We start from the raw sequence: 18,616 nt of genomic DNA on the forward strand, positions 1-18,616 counted from the left end.
AGCTGGGATATATTAATCCAAAAAACAAATTAAAGATGTCTGTTGAATTGTTTTGGCTGTTGAATAAGATTGCAAGAACTTCAATTGATAGAACTGGGACAAGGATGGAATATGTAACTCAGAGCTGTTAGCAGCCTTGCAACTGCTTGTCATAGCTGCTCCTGGGCCGCCTTCTGCAAGACCATAATAATACTTAATTAAGCAAGTTGTGATCTCATCCTAGTCAGCATTTTCTTGTTCATTTCTTCCTTCATGCAACCTCAGGGATGAAGGGTGGGGAATTCTGAGCATAAGGAGATTGTGTCACATATCTTGCATAGCCATGCTATTGCAGAGATGAGAACCAGCATGTTGCTTTTCCTTCAATCTTGCAATTTGGTAGTGGTGAAATGATTTGCTTGATGATATTTAGAATTAGAACTACAATATCAAACCCGCTAAACATTTGCTTCTTTCTGTAAGTAGAATCTCCTTGTCTAAGAATGAACTCAGTGAAGCTTAGCAGTTGCTCTCTGGTCCTAGATGATCAAATAAACACTGGAAGTTATCATTTGGCAAAAAAGACTGATTTTGTGAAGTCATTAGTGCTCTCAGGACTCCACAGTTCCAAGGACTCCATAGTTCAACCTTGAATTTCATATATTATTTTCTATTAGAAAACATATTTTACCCATTGTGTTTGTTTATTGACTTATGCCTCACCTCTCTTTTTGTCTGAATGCTTCAGCTGATTTGCAGCAATTAAACCATTACGAAATCTAAAACATAACCACTGCCCTACACCATTCTGGACAAATGGCTGTCCAGCGGCTTCTTAAAAGCCTCCAGTGCACCCACTTCTAAAGGCAAGGTGTTCCACTAGTTCAGGGGCGTCAAACTCAAGGCCCGTGGGCCGGATCCAACCCGCGGGGTGCTTAGATCTGGCCCGCGCGGCTGCCCTAGAAACAGCAAAGGGCCTGCCCACAGTATCTCTGTCAGCAAAAGAGGAGCTCCATTTTTGCTGGCAGAGGGTTGTAAGAGGCCGTCCCAGCCGAAAATGGAGATTGGAAGCCCGTTTTCCCTGGCAGAATGTTCAGGCCACCACAGACACCCCCTGACACAAGTGATGTCAAGCTGACCACGCCCACCCCAGTCCCCTGAGGTCAAACACAACCCTGATGCGGCCCTCAATGAAATCGAGTTTGACACACCTGCCCTAGTTGATCTGTCAGGAAATTTCTCCACTGTGGTCAGAATTTAATGATCCATTGCTTTTGGACCTCACGTACTGTTAAGATGGCCATAAATATACACATTGGATAAATGTCTGCAAAGAAGAGGTGAATGCCACAGAAACCTGTGGAACAGTTGTCCTTGGCTGTGACTCCGTTCTTAGTAATAATCTCCTGCTATTGCATTACAGGTGAAAATGCCATTTGTGGAATTACAAGGGACAACAGTGACAAGCTGTGCAGTTTTACAAAAAAGGCTTTGCATATTCAGCTGGACAGGTAACAGCCACAAATTGGGGCTGGATTTTCAGAGTCGGTGGCTGACAGAAGTATCCTTGGGTTGTAGAGGCCCTTTTTCCAATTAGGGTAGTTTATGTGAATGACGCAGAATTGCCGTTTCTAAGGTACAGTTTAGACTACTTGATCTATTCAGATAGAAGGATTGATGCTTATAATAGCAACGTCTAACCTTCAGATAGCATTATTTGACAACTGTTCAAAAGGCGATTGATTTACATTGAACAGCTTTCCTTTGAAAAGGGTAACCAAGTTACAAATATAAAGGTATGATAGAAATATGATATGAAAATGATAGAGGAGGGAGTAGAAGACACAAAATATGCACTCAGATGAAACACTGAATGATTAAGGATGTATTGTTTGTTTGTATGTTTGTTTAAAAAATAAAAAATAAAAACTTTTATTTTAAAAAAAGAAAAGGGTAACCAAGTAAACTAATCTTCAACCAGAGTTGCTTTGTATAGTGAGATTATTATAAATCTAACAAACAAACAAACCACGTGTAGAACTATCCCAAGGGGAAATCTGAGCACTCAAAAAAAAAAAAAAAAAAAAAAATCTCAGAAAAGCTGAAAAGAATGTACAGTCAAGTAGTCCTTGACTTATGACTATAATTGAGCCTGGTATTATGGCCATAAACCGAGGCATCACCTAACCAGACCTGTTTGGGGTTTTATTTACATTTTTTGTGGTGCTTGTTAAGGGAATTTATCCTCAATGGGCATTTGTTTTGCCTGCAAAACAATTGCAAATTGCAGTCACAGGATGGTGCAAATGGCTGTAAATATGAACTGATTTCCAAGCACTCCAAATGCTATCACATGACCATGGCGTTGTGTGCCTAGTATAACTATAAGCTTTTGTGTGCGTGTGTGTGCGTGGGTGTGTGTGTTGTAACTTCAAATGTTCATTAAGTCAGCGGTTGTAAATGAAGGACTACCTGTGTAAATTTGAGAATTTCAAAATTATTATTTTAAGGGAGAAAATTGTCTTCACAGTGGGATAGACATTAATTAAACCAGCCCAATGAATTTTCTGAATATTTCCTTGGCGAGAAACTTAAACAATCCAGAGTTTCTTTCATTCCATCTTCACCACCTTTCAAATTTATATTTTTCTATTTGGGAAACACCATGGGTACAGAGGAGGTGATGCTAGAACCCTGCCTTCAAATTTACGGAGGTAGGGTTGGTGAATAGAAATCTGTAGCCTAACATTTTATACCTGTTTTGATGTGCTTCTTTTTATGATAAAAATAAAGAACATAAGATATAGATTGGAGTGGCTAGAGAAATTAATCGAAGACATTTTTCTTAAAAATATCAAATCAAGAGTTTCAAACATCGCTAAAGATTCTGAATGAAAAAAGTTCCTTGCCTGCTATGTATATTGATTATGTTTTCTCTCTTTAGTTTACCTGAAGTGCCATCGCTGGTTGATGTGGCTAGCTTATCTGCTCAATGGGATGACTCCTTTTTTACAATAATGAAAAGCTACATCTTCAGCCATGGAACAGTAGCATCTCGACCTCCGATACAAATAGAAGAACTGATTGAGAAGCCTGGAGGCATCTTAGTACGATGGTGCAAAGTGAGTTAACAGCCTTTTCAGGATCAGATACCACCTAGGCTTTTTCTTTTGTGTTGTGCCTTTAACCCAACAGCCTAGTGGTGATTTTGCGATGGGCAGAAACACATTACAGGTAGTCCTCTACTTACGACCACATTTCAGCCCAAAATTTCTGTTGCTAAGTGAGACAGTGAGTTTTGCCCCATTTTACCACCTTTCTTGCCACAGGTATTTTAAGTGAATCACTGCAGTTGTTAAATCAGCAACATGGTTGTTAAGTGAATCTGGCTTCCCCATAGACTTTGCTTGTCAGAATGTGATCACATGACCCCGGGACACTGCAACCGTCATAAATATGAACCAGTTGCCAAGCATTTGAATTTTGATCGCATGACAGTGATGGCTGGTACAACCATTGTAAGTGTGCAAATGGTCATAAGTCACTTTTTTCAGTGCCGTTGTAACCTCGAACTGTCACTAAATGAACTGTTGTAAGTTGAGGACTAACTATATGTGGTAGAGATTTGGGATATTCCCCATCACATGAACATCTCTTCCTTGAGAACAGCATGTGGATAGTGGTTAATACAACAAATAGTGGTTATTATGTGGGTTATTGATTTCTATTTGAGATAGCATTCTTTTTAAATTGTAACTAATTTAATAGCTATCTGATAACTGGCACATTGTGAAATGGATTCCATGTGATTGTTCCTGCCTCTTAACATTTATATCCCGGATTGTGGGGGCAATAAGCTAACTTTGTATAGAACAATACCACTTGGGAGGGGGGCGAAAGCCCTAATAAGCAGATATATACAAAAAAGTATGCAGGCTATTGCTATAATGCATTGTAAGCCGCCCTGAGTCTATGGAGAAGGGCGGCATATAAATTGGCATGAGACTGAGAAATATATTTTGTGTCTAACCACTCACCCCACAATAGTAATTCTGCAATTGTGTCCATTACACTTCCTGATAATGCCCATTGTGCTTCTAATCCCAAAACACCGAGGAGCTTCAAGCCTTCGCCTTTCAGAGAACATGTTAGTTAAAACAAATGTTTAAAGAAGGAAGAGTTTTAAGATATAAGGTAAAAGTAAAGGTTCCCCTCACACATATGTGCTAGTCGTTCCCGACTCTAGGGGGCGGTGCTCATCTCTGTTTCAAAGCCGAAGAGCCAGCGCTGTCCAAAGACGTCTCCGTGGTCATGTGGCTGGCATGACTAAATGCCAAAGGCACACGGAACACTGTTACCTTCCCACCAAAGGTGGTCCCTATTTTTATACTTGCCTTTTTTATGTGCTTTTGAACTGTTAGGTTGGCAGAAGCTGGGACAAGTAACGGGAGCTCACCCTGTTACGCGGCACTAGGGATTCGAACCGCTGAACTGCCGACCTTTCAATCAACAAGCTCAGTGTCTATGGCAGTGAGCCACCGTGTCCCCTTTAAGATATGCCATAATGTAATTTATCTTTGCTTAGGTTGATGAGGACTTCATCCCACAAGACTACAGACTTCAGTATCGCAAGAGTACCACTTGCCATTTTGAAGATGTGTACGTTGGTTCTGACACAGAATTCACGGTGTTGCACATTGATCCCAACGTCGATTATCAGTTCAAGGTTTGTGCGCGGGGAGACGGCCGTCAGGAATGGAGCCCGTGGAGTGTTTCTCAGACAGGGTGTTCCACATTGGTGCCTCATGGTATGCATTTCGTCATTTTACTCTGCAATAAAAAAATATTTTGGTCTTGCTTCATCTTCTTTCCCTGACCTGTAAATCTAGCCTATTGCTATCATATAGTTTGCTCTGTATGATAACTTTTCATATTCAGGTACCCTTGTTTGATGCTAAGGCCCTTTATTACACAAATATTTAACTGTATGGAATATTGCTGCATTTTCAAATGCAGATCACATGAAATCAATTAAACTGGTTTTTAAGCAACATTGTAACTCTGAGTTCTCCTTTGAAAACTTAAGTGTGTTGATCCTAACAAGGCTTGTCTTGTATGCGGTAGGTTTGTATGGGATCAGACTGTTTGTGAATTACAGTTAGTCCTCAAACTTATGACCACAGTTGAGGCCAAAATTTCAATTGCTATGTAAGGTAGTTAATATGCCCCATTTTACGACCTTTCTTGCCACAGCTGTTAAGTGAATATCTGCAGTTGTTAAGTGAACCATCCAGTCATTAAACAAATCTGGCTTGCCCCATTGACTTTGCTTGTTGGAAGCTGGCTGGGAAGGTGATGATCACATGACCCCGGGATAATGAAACCATCATAAATACATGCCTGCTGTCAAGTGTCCGAATTTTGATCATGTGACCATGGGGATGCTGCAATGCTCATAAGTGTGAAAAATGGTCATAAGTCACATTTTTCAGTGCCCTTGTAACTTTGGTCACTAAACGAATAATTGTAAGTCAAGGACTACTGTGTACAGTAGTCCTCAACTATCGCAATTGAGGCCAAAATGTATGTTGTTAAGTGAGAAATTTGTTAAGCTAGTTTGCTCCATATTACGACTTTTCTCACCTCGTTTGTGAAGTGAATCACTGCAGTTCTTCAATTAGTAACACGGTTGTTAAGTGAATCTGCCTTCCCCCATTGACTTCCCCCATTGACCTGCTTGTCAGAAGGTTACAAAAAGAGATCACACATGACTCTGGGAAACTGCAACCCTCATAAATGTGAGTCAGTTGTCAATCATCTGAATGTAAATCACAGGGATGCTGCAAAAGTCATAGTGTGAAAAATGGTTATAAGTCACTTTTTTCAGGGCCCTTCTAACTCTGAGTGGTCACTAAATGAATGGTTGTAAGTCGAGGACTACTTGTACATTTTTCTTTGTGCGCTTTCCTATCTTGGAATGTGTACAAAGCCATAACTAAAAACCGAAGCAAAGCACAAAATATTTTCTGAAAAGGCTGCGCCTGTGGTGCTAGCGAACTAAGAATACTATGTTACGTTTCGTAGTTTGTCCAAACTAGGATTGGGCCCCTGCATTTACTGTTGGTTCTTCTTTCCTTAGAATGGACTCCAGGTATTGAGGGCTACAGCTTGAGCAGCCGAAGGAACATAGCCCTTCGAAACGATTCGCAAGCAGGTGGAGTGCTGTATTCCAAGGCTCCAACTTATTGTTGTGGTCAGACGCTGACATTCCGGTAAGAAAAGGTGGATCAATCAATCATCTGGTTGTATCTTCCCAAACTGAACTTTGATGGCATTGATAGCAGTAGCGCTTAGACTTATATACTGCTTCATAGTGCTTTTACAGCTCTCTCTAAGCGGTTTACAGAGTTAGCCTATTGCCCCCAACAATCTGGGTCCTCATTTTACCCACCTCGGAAGGATGGAAGGCTGAGTCAACCTTGAGCCGGTGAGACTTGAACTGCTGAATTCCTGGCAGCTGGCAGTCAGCGAACTAAGTAGCCTGCAGCACTGCATTCTAACCACTGCACCACTGCAGCAGCACCTTTCATTTCTTCCTTTGTTGAGCTAGGCTGTGTTCTAGTTACCCAGGGTTGACTCACTAGGTGTCACTTCTGGTTTTTATGCTCAAAACAAATGATACCTAGACTTTAATTTGAAGAAGATTGAAGAATTATGTACAGGTAGCCCTGTTCGAAGGCTGTTCATCCCACAGCGCATAGCTAAATGGTGCAGGAGTATGAAAGGATTTCCAGAAACAAAAATTGCAGACTATAGGATTCAGGACCCAGAATTATTTGTACCTGAGGTACAAATGAAGTTCCAAGTGGCCTCAATGACTCGGAATTTTTTGAAATGACCATCAGAGCATTAGTATTTCCTATATTATGATTAACACATCCTGATGCTAAGGAGTTAGATGTTCTACTCCCCCTCCCCACCTGAAAGAACTCTGTTCCAACTGCCGCCTGGGCATGGGCGTGGCCAACACGTGACTCATCCGGCCTGCGGGCTGGGAGTTTGGAGAGGATCAATAGGGCCAGCCTGAGGGAGAGAAGGGGATAGATAGGAGAGGCCTCTGTGGGACAAGCCTGAGGGAGAGAAGGGGAGAGGAGAGAAGAGGAGAGGCTTCTGTGGGGCAAGCCTGAGGGAGAGAAGGGGAGAGGAGAGGTCAATCGTAACTACTTATTAATGTTCAAGCTTTAACTGTCAATTTATCAAGTTCGATCAACATAGTTCTGTAGCGAAGCACGGTTATCCAATTGACTAGTTATGAATATGCCTCAGCTGCACTCTTTGAGTTAATTGTTTGATCACTCAGATGCAGTAAAGCTTTCTCTTTCTTTGGAGAAAGTGAGCTGGCTTTCTGAATCATGCCTCTGAATTGGTCTCCAATCATTCAAAGTAGAGTGGGAAACCGGAGCATTTCCAGCTTTGGATGAATGACAAGTCTAGCAGCCACCCAGCAGCCACTGGGAGTCCAGCAACATCTGGAAGGTGACCAGTTTCTCCCTTCCTAGGTGGGCTCTTCTACCGTTGGGGAGCCTTTTAATCAACTTGAAATCAAAACAGTCCTAGTTCAAATAAAGTGCATTTCCTGTTTCTTTGTGGAAGAAAGATAGGCTTTGGTTACTGGACATTTAGGTTTAGGGAGCCAGATTGTTCCAAGCTGATCCATCCTTTGGTCTTCAATTTTGGCTTTCTCTGTTACTTGGCCTTGGACTTGCACCCACCCCAAACTTTGTTTTCCAGCGAAGAGGAATGTCTGTCCTTGAATTTGCTAGATTTCCTTGGCCAGGCTTTTTCCTCCTCCTCCTCCTCCTCCTCCTCCTCCTCCTCCTTGTTCCTGTGGACTTGATTATCTTTCTCCTCAAGGGCTGCTCTGCTCTTCTTTTGTGCTGGGGTTGACAGGATGTGTGTATGAAAAGGAGGGAAGCAATGCCAAACTGCAGAGAAACAATGAGGTCAATACTCAACTGAAGGAGGAAAGTCTCTAGAGAAATCAGCGGGATCAGATTTCGTTTCCAAATTGAGGGGGGGGGCGGGATTATCAAAGGGAAATGCGAGAGAGTTGTGGAAAATGGCAAGAGAGATTTTGTCACAACCTAAGCATGTAGCAGGAATAGAGACAGACATTTTGGTCTTTTGTGGGTCTTAGTGGAAGAGAACGATCAATGAATTGAACCTCCTTTGTAATGATATAATTGGTTTTGGAAGCTGGGAAACATTTTAACCAGGCCTCCTCCCAACCTTTTAGCCTAAGGTTTTGTCTTTCAAAGCTTGGGTTAGGATTAGAAGGGTTGTGTTTAGCTTTTGAGTTTACTAGTATTGGATTATTTGCTTTTGATTGGTTTCTATACTTTGTTTCTGCAAGAGATCAACAAGCTTTGGAGGAGGAATCAAGTGGGGAGTTAGCCTTGAATCATTTTGCAGCCACAAGAGGTCCAGGACTGTCCTATTCCAAGCTGTATTAAACCTTACTGTATCTATCTGTTCCCAAGAGAAGGCAATTTCTGGGGAGATTCCTGTATTACAGGCAGAATACAATAGAATAGTCTGCTTGAATTCTGCATGTGTAGGTGTGATTATTTGTATTGCACAATAGATGGGGTGTGTAAGAGATTTTATGTAATTTTTTGAAGTACATCATGGATATCCTATAAATGCAGATTACCAAAAGAAAGATTTACAAGCTTAATGGAGTCTGATATATGTTTTTTTAAAATTTCTAGTAATATAATTTCTTTTTTTGATTAAGAAAGTTCACACAAATCATTGAAAATAACTCTAAACTTTGAAAAGAGGAGGAATATTCTGTAGCACGGCTCAGTAAATAAGCAAAACGATGAAACAACTTGTAACTGCTTTGAGATTTCAATAAGAAAGAAATGTTTAATGGCTGATTTAGTGGGCCACAACTGCCCGTAGCTGTTGCCACATAAGCTGTGAAGGAGTTGATGGGTAAGTGGAGGTTGCAGATGGCTGTGTGTTGTGTGGAGGTCATGCTTTGCTTGCTGATTGGCTCTGACTTCCTGCTGGGAGGCGGGAGGGAGGCAAGGCACACTCAAGCGGGAAATATTAACAGTTGCTGATGTATAAAAGGAATGGCTACGCAACTGTCCCCAAATGACAGCTGCATACCTTCTGTGCAGTGATGTGCAGCTGAAGTCTAGTCCAACTTTTATAATGTACTTGATCAGCCCAATAGGAGTTGGCATTTTAGTGTCTTCATGCCCCCCTAAAAAAGGCTGTGATAGTCCTTGCCTGCATATCTGGGCAGCATCGAACAGAGGATTGTGACAGTCCCAGCCTATGTGTCCTGTTTAAACTCAGTCTCGTATAGGGTGTCCTATTTCGTATTGCAGAGAGTGCATTCAGTCATGGTTCAACTTCACACAGGTCTGGATTTCCCTTCCTCCTCCTGAATACTGTGTAAGCTACCCGGGTTACTGGGAATCAAGCAATATCTAACTTCAATAAATAAATACACATATACATACAAGTATATGGTTTACTTTTAGATTGCTGTTTTATCCAGGGTTTGTGCTTTCTTGTAAACTTGCAAAACATTCTATTTTGAGCTTCTGTATCTGCAAGAAATTGCTGGATCGGAGCATAAATTAATCCATATAACCAAATGGCATTTCCAGGAACTGCAGTCATCCATCTAATAAAGATGCCAGGGTCACAGTTGGTAAGCATTAGTTTCATGCTCTGCTTGGATACCTCCCAGAGACATCTAATCAGCTCCTTTTGGACATGAAACGCTAGCCTAGAGGTTTTTTTTCCTCACAATGGACTTCTTATGTTCTTACCAGCTAGAGTTGTAATAAGAACTAAATGTAGCATCAAAGGGGAACATGTCAAGCTTAATGCAAAATTTCCACACCAAAATATATTGAAGTCCATGGTTAAAAGAGCTAAACTTAAAAACAGCCTTTTTGAAAAATGTATCAGCTAGCAATGTATAATTAAGGATGAAACAACTGGAGATTGTAAAAATCTCAGCTTTTGCTTTTTTTTTTTTTTTTTTTAACAAGTAACCTTCTCTTATGGATTGCTTCCAGATGTAAAAGATTCCTCCTCCCCCTCCCCCATTTTGTAACATTAGCCTTCAGCTGAGTCTCTTCCTGAAGAAAAGGAAGACTGGCTAAAATATTAGCAGGACAATATGGTTCCTGTTTTGAGGTCTACTCAAAATCGAGGGGAAGAATTAACTCATTGCTGCCCAACCTGTACTCCTTAAAAACATGGGGATTTTTTTAAACATTTCCCTATTTCTGAAATAATTGTGCTTAAATTTCTGCTGGCACATGTACTGTGTCTGCTTCGTTTTAAACACAAACTGTTATATAAATGCAATGGCTTCTAAAATAAACCTAGATTCCCCCCCCCCTTATGTTGGAAGAAACATCTGGTCCGGGAGAAAGACGCTGGAAATTATATGGGGGCAGGCTGCAAAAAAGGTGTTTGTTTATTTGGTAGCCAGAAACTTCAGTGACAGCAGCATGTTTCTGGGGTGACTGACAAAATGTGCTTGAGAGTAGGTACATTCTTTGGGGCCTTCTGATTGAGATGCTTGTTCCTGTGCAAGAAGATAACCTTCAGTATTTTAATGGCTGTTGCCAGATTCCTGTGGGGTCATGTAGGGGTCATGGCTGGCTCTACAGGCAAAAGGGGAAATGCAAATCCTAGGTGTTCGTCTGAGCTAATCTTGTCTACTTTGGCTTGCCTAATTGTGTTGCTTATTTGGAGTCTCTTTGCTTATCAACAGATTGGCCGAGTCTTTCTGAATGGATACAAAATCTCAATTCCTAAAGATTAACCTCTTCTGCTTGAGGCTGTTTTCCTATGGCAGGAAGACTGGGGCTGCTTTCTGCCTTTGTTAAGATTTTTCTCCTCTTCTCCTTTAGGGGAAATATTCTATCCTGCCTCTTTTAAATATTAAGAATAAAGAATATTTTAATCTGGGGAGATTAAAATATTTTAATCTTCCTACCCTTGTACAAATATATTGGCCAGAAGAAGCAGGCCACTTAAAGGTTCATTACTTTTAGGTTCTTATCTCCTACAGGGACATTACTTTGTAACTTGAAAAAGAGGGAATAAATTTCTAGCTCTTGCTCCTTTTTCCATTTTACTTCCTTTTCTTAGCAAACAGGATTATCTCACATTTTATGATTGCTACTTAATACAGGTAGTCCTTGACTTACAACAATTCATTTAGTGACAATTTGAAGTTACAGTGCCACTTATGACTGTTTTTCACACATGAAGTCATTTAAGGTGTCCTTAAAGTCATGTGCTCAAAATTTGGATGCTAGGTAACTGACATGTATTTATGATGGTTGCAGAGTCCCGGGGTTATGTGATCACCTTTTGCAACCTTCTGATAAGCAAAGTCAATGGGGAAGCCAAATTCACTAAACAACCATGTTACTAACTTAACAACGGTGACAAGAAAGATCGTAAAATGGGGCAAAACTCACTTAACAACTCTCTTGCTCAGCAGTAGAAATTTTGGGCCCAGTTGTGACCATAAATCAAGGACTATGTCTCAGGGTTTCCTCAGAGTCATAACCATAGATTCCAAATGGTTAAATGAAACTTGGAAGATAACTTTTATTTCCCTTGTGTTAAGGTGTTGCTGTTCAGGCCATGCCATGCCATCAGCTTGTTTTAAATTTCTTCTCACATAGCAGGTTTCTGCACAATATGGTACTTCTGACTGCTACCATTATTAATATAGCATTTGAACACATTATCTGTTCCGGAGATTCTGACAATAAATGCTTATTTGGTTGCTAATGAAAGCTACTTTGAGCTTGTTTAAATAATGAAAAAGTGGGACATCTGTTCATAAATAAATAAATGGAGGAGTGTTTAGTCTGAAAGTGGTACCCTGTAGAGAAAACAGAACAATTTCCCAAAGGAATGGTTTAAAGATAAATAATTAGTTCTATTGAGAAGAAAAAGCAACAAACTGTGACATGATAGCAAACCAGTGGTGAAATTCAATTTTTTTTTACTACCGGCTCTGTGGGCGTGGCTTGGTGGGCGTGGCAGGGGAAGGATACTGCAAAATCTCCATTCCCTCCCCACTCCAGGGGAAGGATACTGTAAAATCTCCATTCCCACCACACTCTTGAGCCAGCCAGAGGTGTTATTTGCCGGTTCTCTGAACTACTCAACATTTCCACTACTGGTTCTCCAGAACCTGTCAGAACCTGCTGGATTTCACCCCTGTAGCAAACATCTTATTCATTAATGCTGGCAGGCAGAATGTTACTTCTCCCAATATGGTAGGAAGAAGTAACTGTATGGCAAATAGCTACATAATAGGTTAGAACGTTCATCTAGCTATATTGTTCAGAGCATCAGGCATGGTTCTCCATCATAACCGGCAGAGATTTTCATTATCATTTGCTATTGTACCATTTTAGCTAAAGAGGCTATTGTTCCAATGAAGGCCTTCCCTTATGCAAAACATGAGGGTGGTTGGTTTTCCCAATCCTAGAAATTTTCCATCTTTAAGAAAGATGAATTGAGGCAAATTGAAACTATCTTATCTACTAGAGTAGTTTTCCCAAAGCTGGTAAGTGTTGTGAGCGTTGAATACCGACATATTTTGGGATGGTAGGATTTGGATTTCAGTATATGTGAGGAACACCAGATGGGAGAGAGCTGAATTTGCAGATTCCTAGACTCTGAGATTTAAAGGAGGGTGCATTAAATCAAGGACGTGGTTTATATTAACATTTTTTCTAAATATAGCTGCTTTTTCCTCCTCCTTTCTCTTCACAGAATTGAAACAGTTGGCCAGCCAGACAGGAAAGATAGTTTTGGAGTTTGTGTTGAGCAGCTGAATGGCTATGATTCTTTGCAACGGGATAGAGCTGTGTGCATTAGTACCAATGGTGAGTTGCAAAAAGATCTGATTTGGCCAACCTTCTGACCTGCAATCTCCACGGTGTCCTGATGTATTGTTGTTTTAAGACCTACTGTATATAGAATGACTGTATTATGATATGGAGGAATCCTAAATAGGTGATGGTAAATAATAAATGTGGTGTTTTCCCAAGATTGCCAAGGAAAGAGTGCAAAAAAGCAGTATCTTGGGAAAGAGGCATGTCAAGACATAGATGTCCATTGTCCTAGCAGGCTTCTAATTTTCAAAACGACTACACGACTAACCCCATCAATACTTATCATAATGATGACGACGATGTTATCCATTCAGTCATGTCTGACTCTTCGCAAGTATTTCCATATCTTCCGACCTTGCACTATTTATTTGGAGTTATTCTATGCTCTGGCTGGTGTCAGCTTTGATGGTGTCCAGCCATGGGGTTCTTTGATGGCCTGGTTTCCTCTTAACATCATCATAATAGACCCTCCTTTTCATTTGGCAGGGCGAAAATTATAAATACATGAAGATCAGTAAATCCTAAGTTTTATGTCATTAAGCTTCTGTACAGAGAATGTAGCCCTTGACCCCAAACAATTAGGCAACCCTTTACAACAATATTTTTTAAGATTTGCCATACCACTTGTAAATAAGAATTGTGAACTGAGAAAATAATTTTTCCTCTTTTCTTGCTGCCAGTATGGTAAATGAGTACTACTGATGCGTGTGTCAGACACTATGTGGAATAGTGTGGGAGTCCTAACCAGTGGTGGGATTCAAATAATTTAACAACCTTAGGGTTCTCTGCCCTAATGATTTCTTCCAACAACCAGTTCACCAAACTGTTCAGAAAGTTAACAACTGGTTCTCCCGAAGTGGTGCGAACTGGCTGAATCCCACCACTGTCCTAACTATTTTGGGGGCAATGGCACTCTTATAAAATGGTCTTTCTTGGGAGGTTTAACTGTTAATAACTGTATTGGTCAGGAGACCAACTAATGAGAATGTTCTGCTACTGTATTTAGTTCCCCGGGATGGTTTTCACCATTCACTTTTGATTTGGGGAGTTGGATATGAAAGAGAAGAGGCATATTTGGGAATAATGAAATTGGAATACCACTTTTGTTTTGCAAGCAAGCCAACTTACTGTCTTTAGTGACAAGAATGTAATTTAACAAGGTGTCCATGAAGTGTGTTGCAAGTCATTACAGAAGGGTGAATTCTGAAAGCTCAGAAGTTACTTGATTTCCATGGGAAATTGAAAACTCTGTTATGTGACCGGGTTGGCTCACCAGCATTTCTTATCTATTACAGGAGCTGTTTTTGTCAATGGAAAAGAGATGACCAACCAGTTGCCTGCAGTGACTTCAGGGTCAGCTGTAACCTTCGACATGGAAACTGTGAATTTAGGCCCTTGCAATAATAATAATGGGGGGAACTTCAAACTCAGAGTGACAATTAGTTCCAACAACAGGGAAGTGGTCTTTGACTGGGTACTTGATGAATGCTGTGGCTCTCTGTATTTTGGATGCTCCTTCTCCTATCCCGGCTGGAAAGTTTTGGTATTCTAACTCTTAGACTGAGAAGTAGTAGTTGTCTTTCAGTGGTGTCATTCAAAGGGTTTGCACTCCAATGACACAATTATTTGCTCATCCAGGCTGTTAGATCTGTGTGTCTTTGGTATACTGCTCTTGGTTCAGTGAGCTGCTTGATGCCACTTTTCTGAGAGATAAACTTTACTTGAACTCTGTCTTCTCTACTGGATTCACCTGAAATATTGGTGAAACGCTGAGTAACCTGGAAAAGTTATGTAAACTGTTGTGTTTGCTATCGACTTCATGCATTTTGAGTATTCTTTTTTTTTTTTTTTAGAACAGCTCTCTCCGTTTGGATGTTCTCCAGAGGGCCTGGACATGATCTTCCACAATCCCTAGTCAAAGACTTAGTGAAAGGGGGATTATAGGAGTTGTAGTCCATCTCTGGAGATCACCAAGAGAGAGTGTGGTCTTGGAAGAAAAAGATAGAGATGATTCTGTTACTGTGGTCCTGCTATCAATGCTTGGTTATGCTTTACTAAGTTTTCCTAGTGTTATTCTTTGGCTCAGGGTTAATGGACCAAAACTCTATGTATGTTTTCCTATTCATCAGAGTTCGGTACTGAAATGCTGTACCTCAACCTGCTCTTGCCAAAAGCTTTCTGTCCACTGGGCAATAAGACCTTTTGGCCTCTACATTATCCTTTTCCTTCAGTGCCTTGCTATTTACTGCAGAAGAAATCTGAGCCAAAACATTTTTTTTTTTTTTTTTGGCGAGCGTATGATACCGACGTGCCTTAGTTTGATGCTCCTGTTGAACAGTATTGCACATGTGAAAGAGAAAATTTCATTCATGGCATTTGTCACTTAAGCGGCATTTTCCCTGCTCCTCTGTGCTCATTGCAATGCTTTCTATAGCTTGTGCCTTTTTCAAGATGATATCAACACAGTCCCAGGAAATATTTAAGGCGCAAATGTTTTAGACCTTTCCTGAACAACTTGTACGGAGCCTAGAGTTTTGTGTAGCAAGTAAGTTATGTTTGCCGCACCTGTCTTTACGTAGACTTGCGTTCAGATAAATTTTATAGAAATGGGGGTCAGGCCAACGGTATGCAAGCCAACTTGCAAACGAGGAGGTACCATATAGAAAAGAACACATTGTAGAGCTCTCTTATCATGCTTTTTAGACTTTGGTTGACGTAACCAAGTTAGCAGACGAGCCAGGTACTAACTTTAAGCAGAGACTAACAGCTAAAGCATTCTTGCTCTCAGCCTCTGCAGTTAATCACCATTTTGCTGTTTTGACATGGGCAAGTGAATTCCCTCTTTTTGGGATCTCCTTTGTATGATTAAATTGCTGGCATGCCCATCTCCCAAAATGGGGGAACCCTGTTTTGGCAGCTGTTTTCTTGCAATAAGGGTATCCCATTAAGTAAGATTGGCAACTAGTTTCTTTCTTAAACTTTAAGTCTTCAATCCCAGGCTGCAGTCCTTAGCTGGTACCCCATCTGATAAGTAAGCAAAGAAAAAAACTGTTGATAAAAAGAAGAGCAAAATTCCTCCCTTCCCTTCTTATATGATGGGATTCCCAGCTAGGAGTTACTCCGGTTTCAGCACTAAGTAAAAGTTGTCGCATTAATATCTGATTAATGGGTAGTAGGTCTTTTGGTTCAGGAATATGTAACACAAGGAATATGTAACCTTATCTCGTCTATTGCAATCTGATGTTTTCTAGATATATTTCACTTCATTTCCTGTTGGTTATTAAAATTATGGGGTTGAAGTCCCAATATATCTGGAGGCAGAATTTTGGGGAAGGCTAACGGAATACTCTGGAGCAGAATCTAAATAAAAATGGTTAGCACCTCCTCCCCATCTCAAGATATCCTGTAAGAAGCTGGGATTTAAAGATGTTAGAATCCTACCTCTGCCCTTCCCCAGTTTAAAATCAAGCCATACCAAAATTCTTCTCTTGTACTCAGATAAATCACCACCTTGCCTTATGTTCATGAGAATATAGACTGGGAAAGAATATTAATGTATTAACGTTCGTTTTTTAGGAACGTCAAATGCAAACCAGATCATCCATATACTTTTTCTCTCTTATTATTGTTCTCTGTGAAAATTTATCTGAGCATAAAACAAAACTACCCTTCTCCCCCCAAAAAAAGAATGAGATACTTTAGTTCACCTTTAGCTTTGTATGTTCATTATATGATGGTAGGTTGGAAGTTTTAGAATGCTACACATAAATCGGGATTTGCAAAGGTATTCAGACACGTATGTATGCAGTTTCCTCTTCTTGAAAGATTGCCACAGGACATTTGCAATCTCATGTACTGTATACCATACAAAATGCCTTTACAATGTTCTAAAATAAGTAACTTTTTTTTTACATCTAGTGACAGACGGAATGGAGGACATAATCCAAATGTTCTACTTTTAGAAGACCAAAAAATGTAAATCAAAATTTAAAACAGCTGGATACTATCCAGATGTCTGGGTCATAGTTCTTATCCTTTCCTTGGATAGAGTAAGATCTTCATTTTTGAATATACCACAGACCTCTGTCTTGTATGAGGAAGGCATGTAGATGCTGAGCTAATAAGGAATTTTTTTCCCATTTCTTAAACTTTTGTAAAAGCTTTTTTGCTATAGCAATAGAAATTTGTTCCCCCAGCAAAGGCTGACTTTCTGCAGCTGGAGATGGAAGAGAAAGAGGAAATAGATTTTATCTCTTGAGAGGGTAAAGGCTGGTTTTGAAAAAAAAAAAAAGCTATGAAACAGGAAAGCTACCTTGAACTTGATACGAGCAGCAAAAATGTTCAAAAGAAATCGAATCAGTATTTTAGAGCCATAAGAATTCTGAAAAATTGGATTCTTTGTTCAGACAGTATTCATATGAGGTGGCAATACTTGGAGGCAAAGTTAGCATGGAATTGTTTTGTATGCACTTGTATGTATTTACCTCAAGATACTTTGTATCATGACTTTTTAATAAAGATTTGACTTTATTGTACCCTATCCAGTCGTGGTGAAATCTTTTCTCTGAATGTTCTCATTCATCCAGGTCATGGTCGCTCCAGAGGTGCTTTTATTTTAAAGGCAACAGCTGCTTTTAAAATAAAAAAGACCTTTGGGTCTTTTCTCTGTTGATCTTCAGAGATATATCAGGAGATGAAGGCAAAACAGTTGCTTAAAATTATGCTGTAGAAAGCTAAGGAAAGGAGGGTTTTTTTGCAAGAAAATTTGGTTCTAAATTTATTTTCGAAAGCCTACATTCCTTTAGAAGTAGTGATGGTGTCATTGCCCTCATATCCAGGAATTTTCAAGTAGTTGTACACATGAATAGAGGCGAGATTCAAAAGTTGTAAGATGGGATACAGAGTAAATCAGCGATGTTTTTAACATTTTTGGTAATTACAGCAACAGAAAAAAATGAGCCTTTTGTTTCTGTTATACTAGGACCCAAATTCTTTGAAAGTGTCCGATTGAAACTTCAGGTACAGAAAATTAGGAGCCATTTTTCAAAACTATTAGTCTTGCTTTCAATGGAAGCTAGGTAGACATCCTACTAAAAGTTTAAAAATAGCAAAGAAATTTAAATAATCAGAATTATTTACTTATTTTATTCAAAGTTTGAATACTGAAGAAGTTGCTTTTGGAAAGTAACTTAGCTCAGTTTTGAAAATGTTCATTACCTTTAGTACCAAAACAAGATATCAGAGTAACAATACACAGAATATGCCTTGAGGGTTTAGCAATTTTATTCCCCAGAAACTTTGTGCTGAATTGCATCAGCTCATAACGGAACATAAAGAGTTTAGTAAATGTATGAACAGAGGTATACCTATATCTGCCAATTTATATCTAAGACAGAAAAATTGCTCTTGGAAATAGCTGATCATCCCTCCTTAAAGTAGGGCAGTGTGGTGGTTCAGCGGTTAAGATGCTGATCTTGTCGGCTGGAAAGCCGGCAGCTCAAGTTCAAGACCTGAGCACCACACAATGGGGATGAGCTCCCATCCTCACTCCGGCTCCTGCCAACATTATCACTGCAATTGATTTTCACTATGAACAACTTAATAGGTAAATGATGAAAGGACATTATCTCTATGTAGCAGACCAATATCAAGAAGTTTGTAAGCAATTACAT

At 40.0% G+C, this 18,616-nt stretch overlaps 1 protein-coding gene across 2 annotated transcripts in view; it reads left to right on the forward strand.

Annotated features, from left to right (window-relative positions):
* The window catches only part of CRLF3 (cytokine receptor like factor 3), a 38,003-nt gene that overhangs the window by 12,367 nt on the left and 7,020 nt on the right, over positions 1 to 18,616 (forward strand). Inside the window, exons 3-8 of one of the 2 annotated variants that reach the window (XM_070937784.1) lie at positions 1,403 to 1,490; positions 2,924 to 3,101; positions 4,565 to 4,787; positions 6,119 to 6,251; positions 12,823 to 12,935; positions 14,240 to 17,484. In XM_070937784.1, the coding sequence (XP_070793885.1) occupies positions 1,403 to 1,490; positions 2,924 to 3,101; positions 4,565 to 4,787; positions 6,119 to 6,251; positions 12,823 to 12,935; positions 14,240 to 14,496 (992 nt within the window). In that variant the 3' untranslated portion in view covers positions 14,497 to 17,484. Of the gene's footprint in view, positions 1 to 1,402; positions 1,491 to 2,923; positions 3,102 to 4,564; positions 4,788 to 6,118; positions 6,252 to 12,822; positions 12,936 to 14,239; positions 17,485 to 18,616 lie in introns of those variants that run through there. The other variant, XM_070937785.1, reaches the window with a different exon arrangement.

This window comes from Pituophis catenifer, unplaced genomic scaffold (assembly GCF_029215685.1).
Source record: "Pituophis catenifer annectens isolate HBS135680 unplaced genomic scaffold, rPitCat1.0.hap2 SCAF_2, whole genome shotgun sequence".
NCBI lineage: Eukaryota > Metazoa > Chordata > Lepidosauria > Squamata > Colubridae > Pituophis > Pituophis catenifer.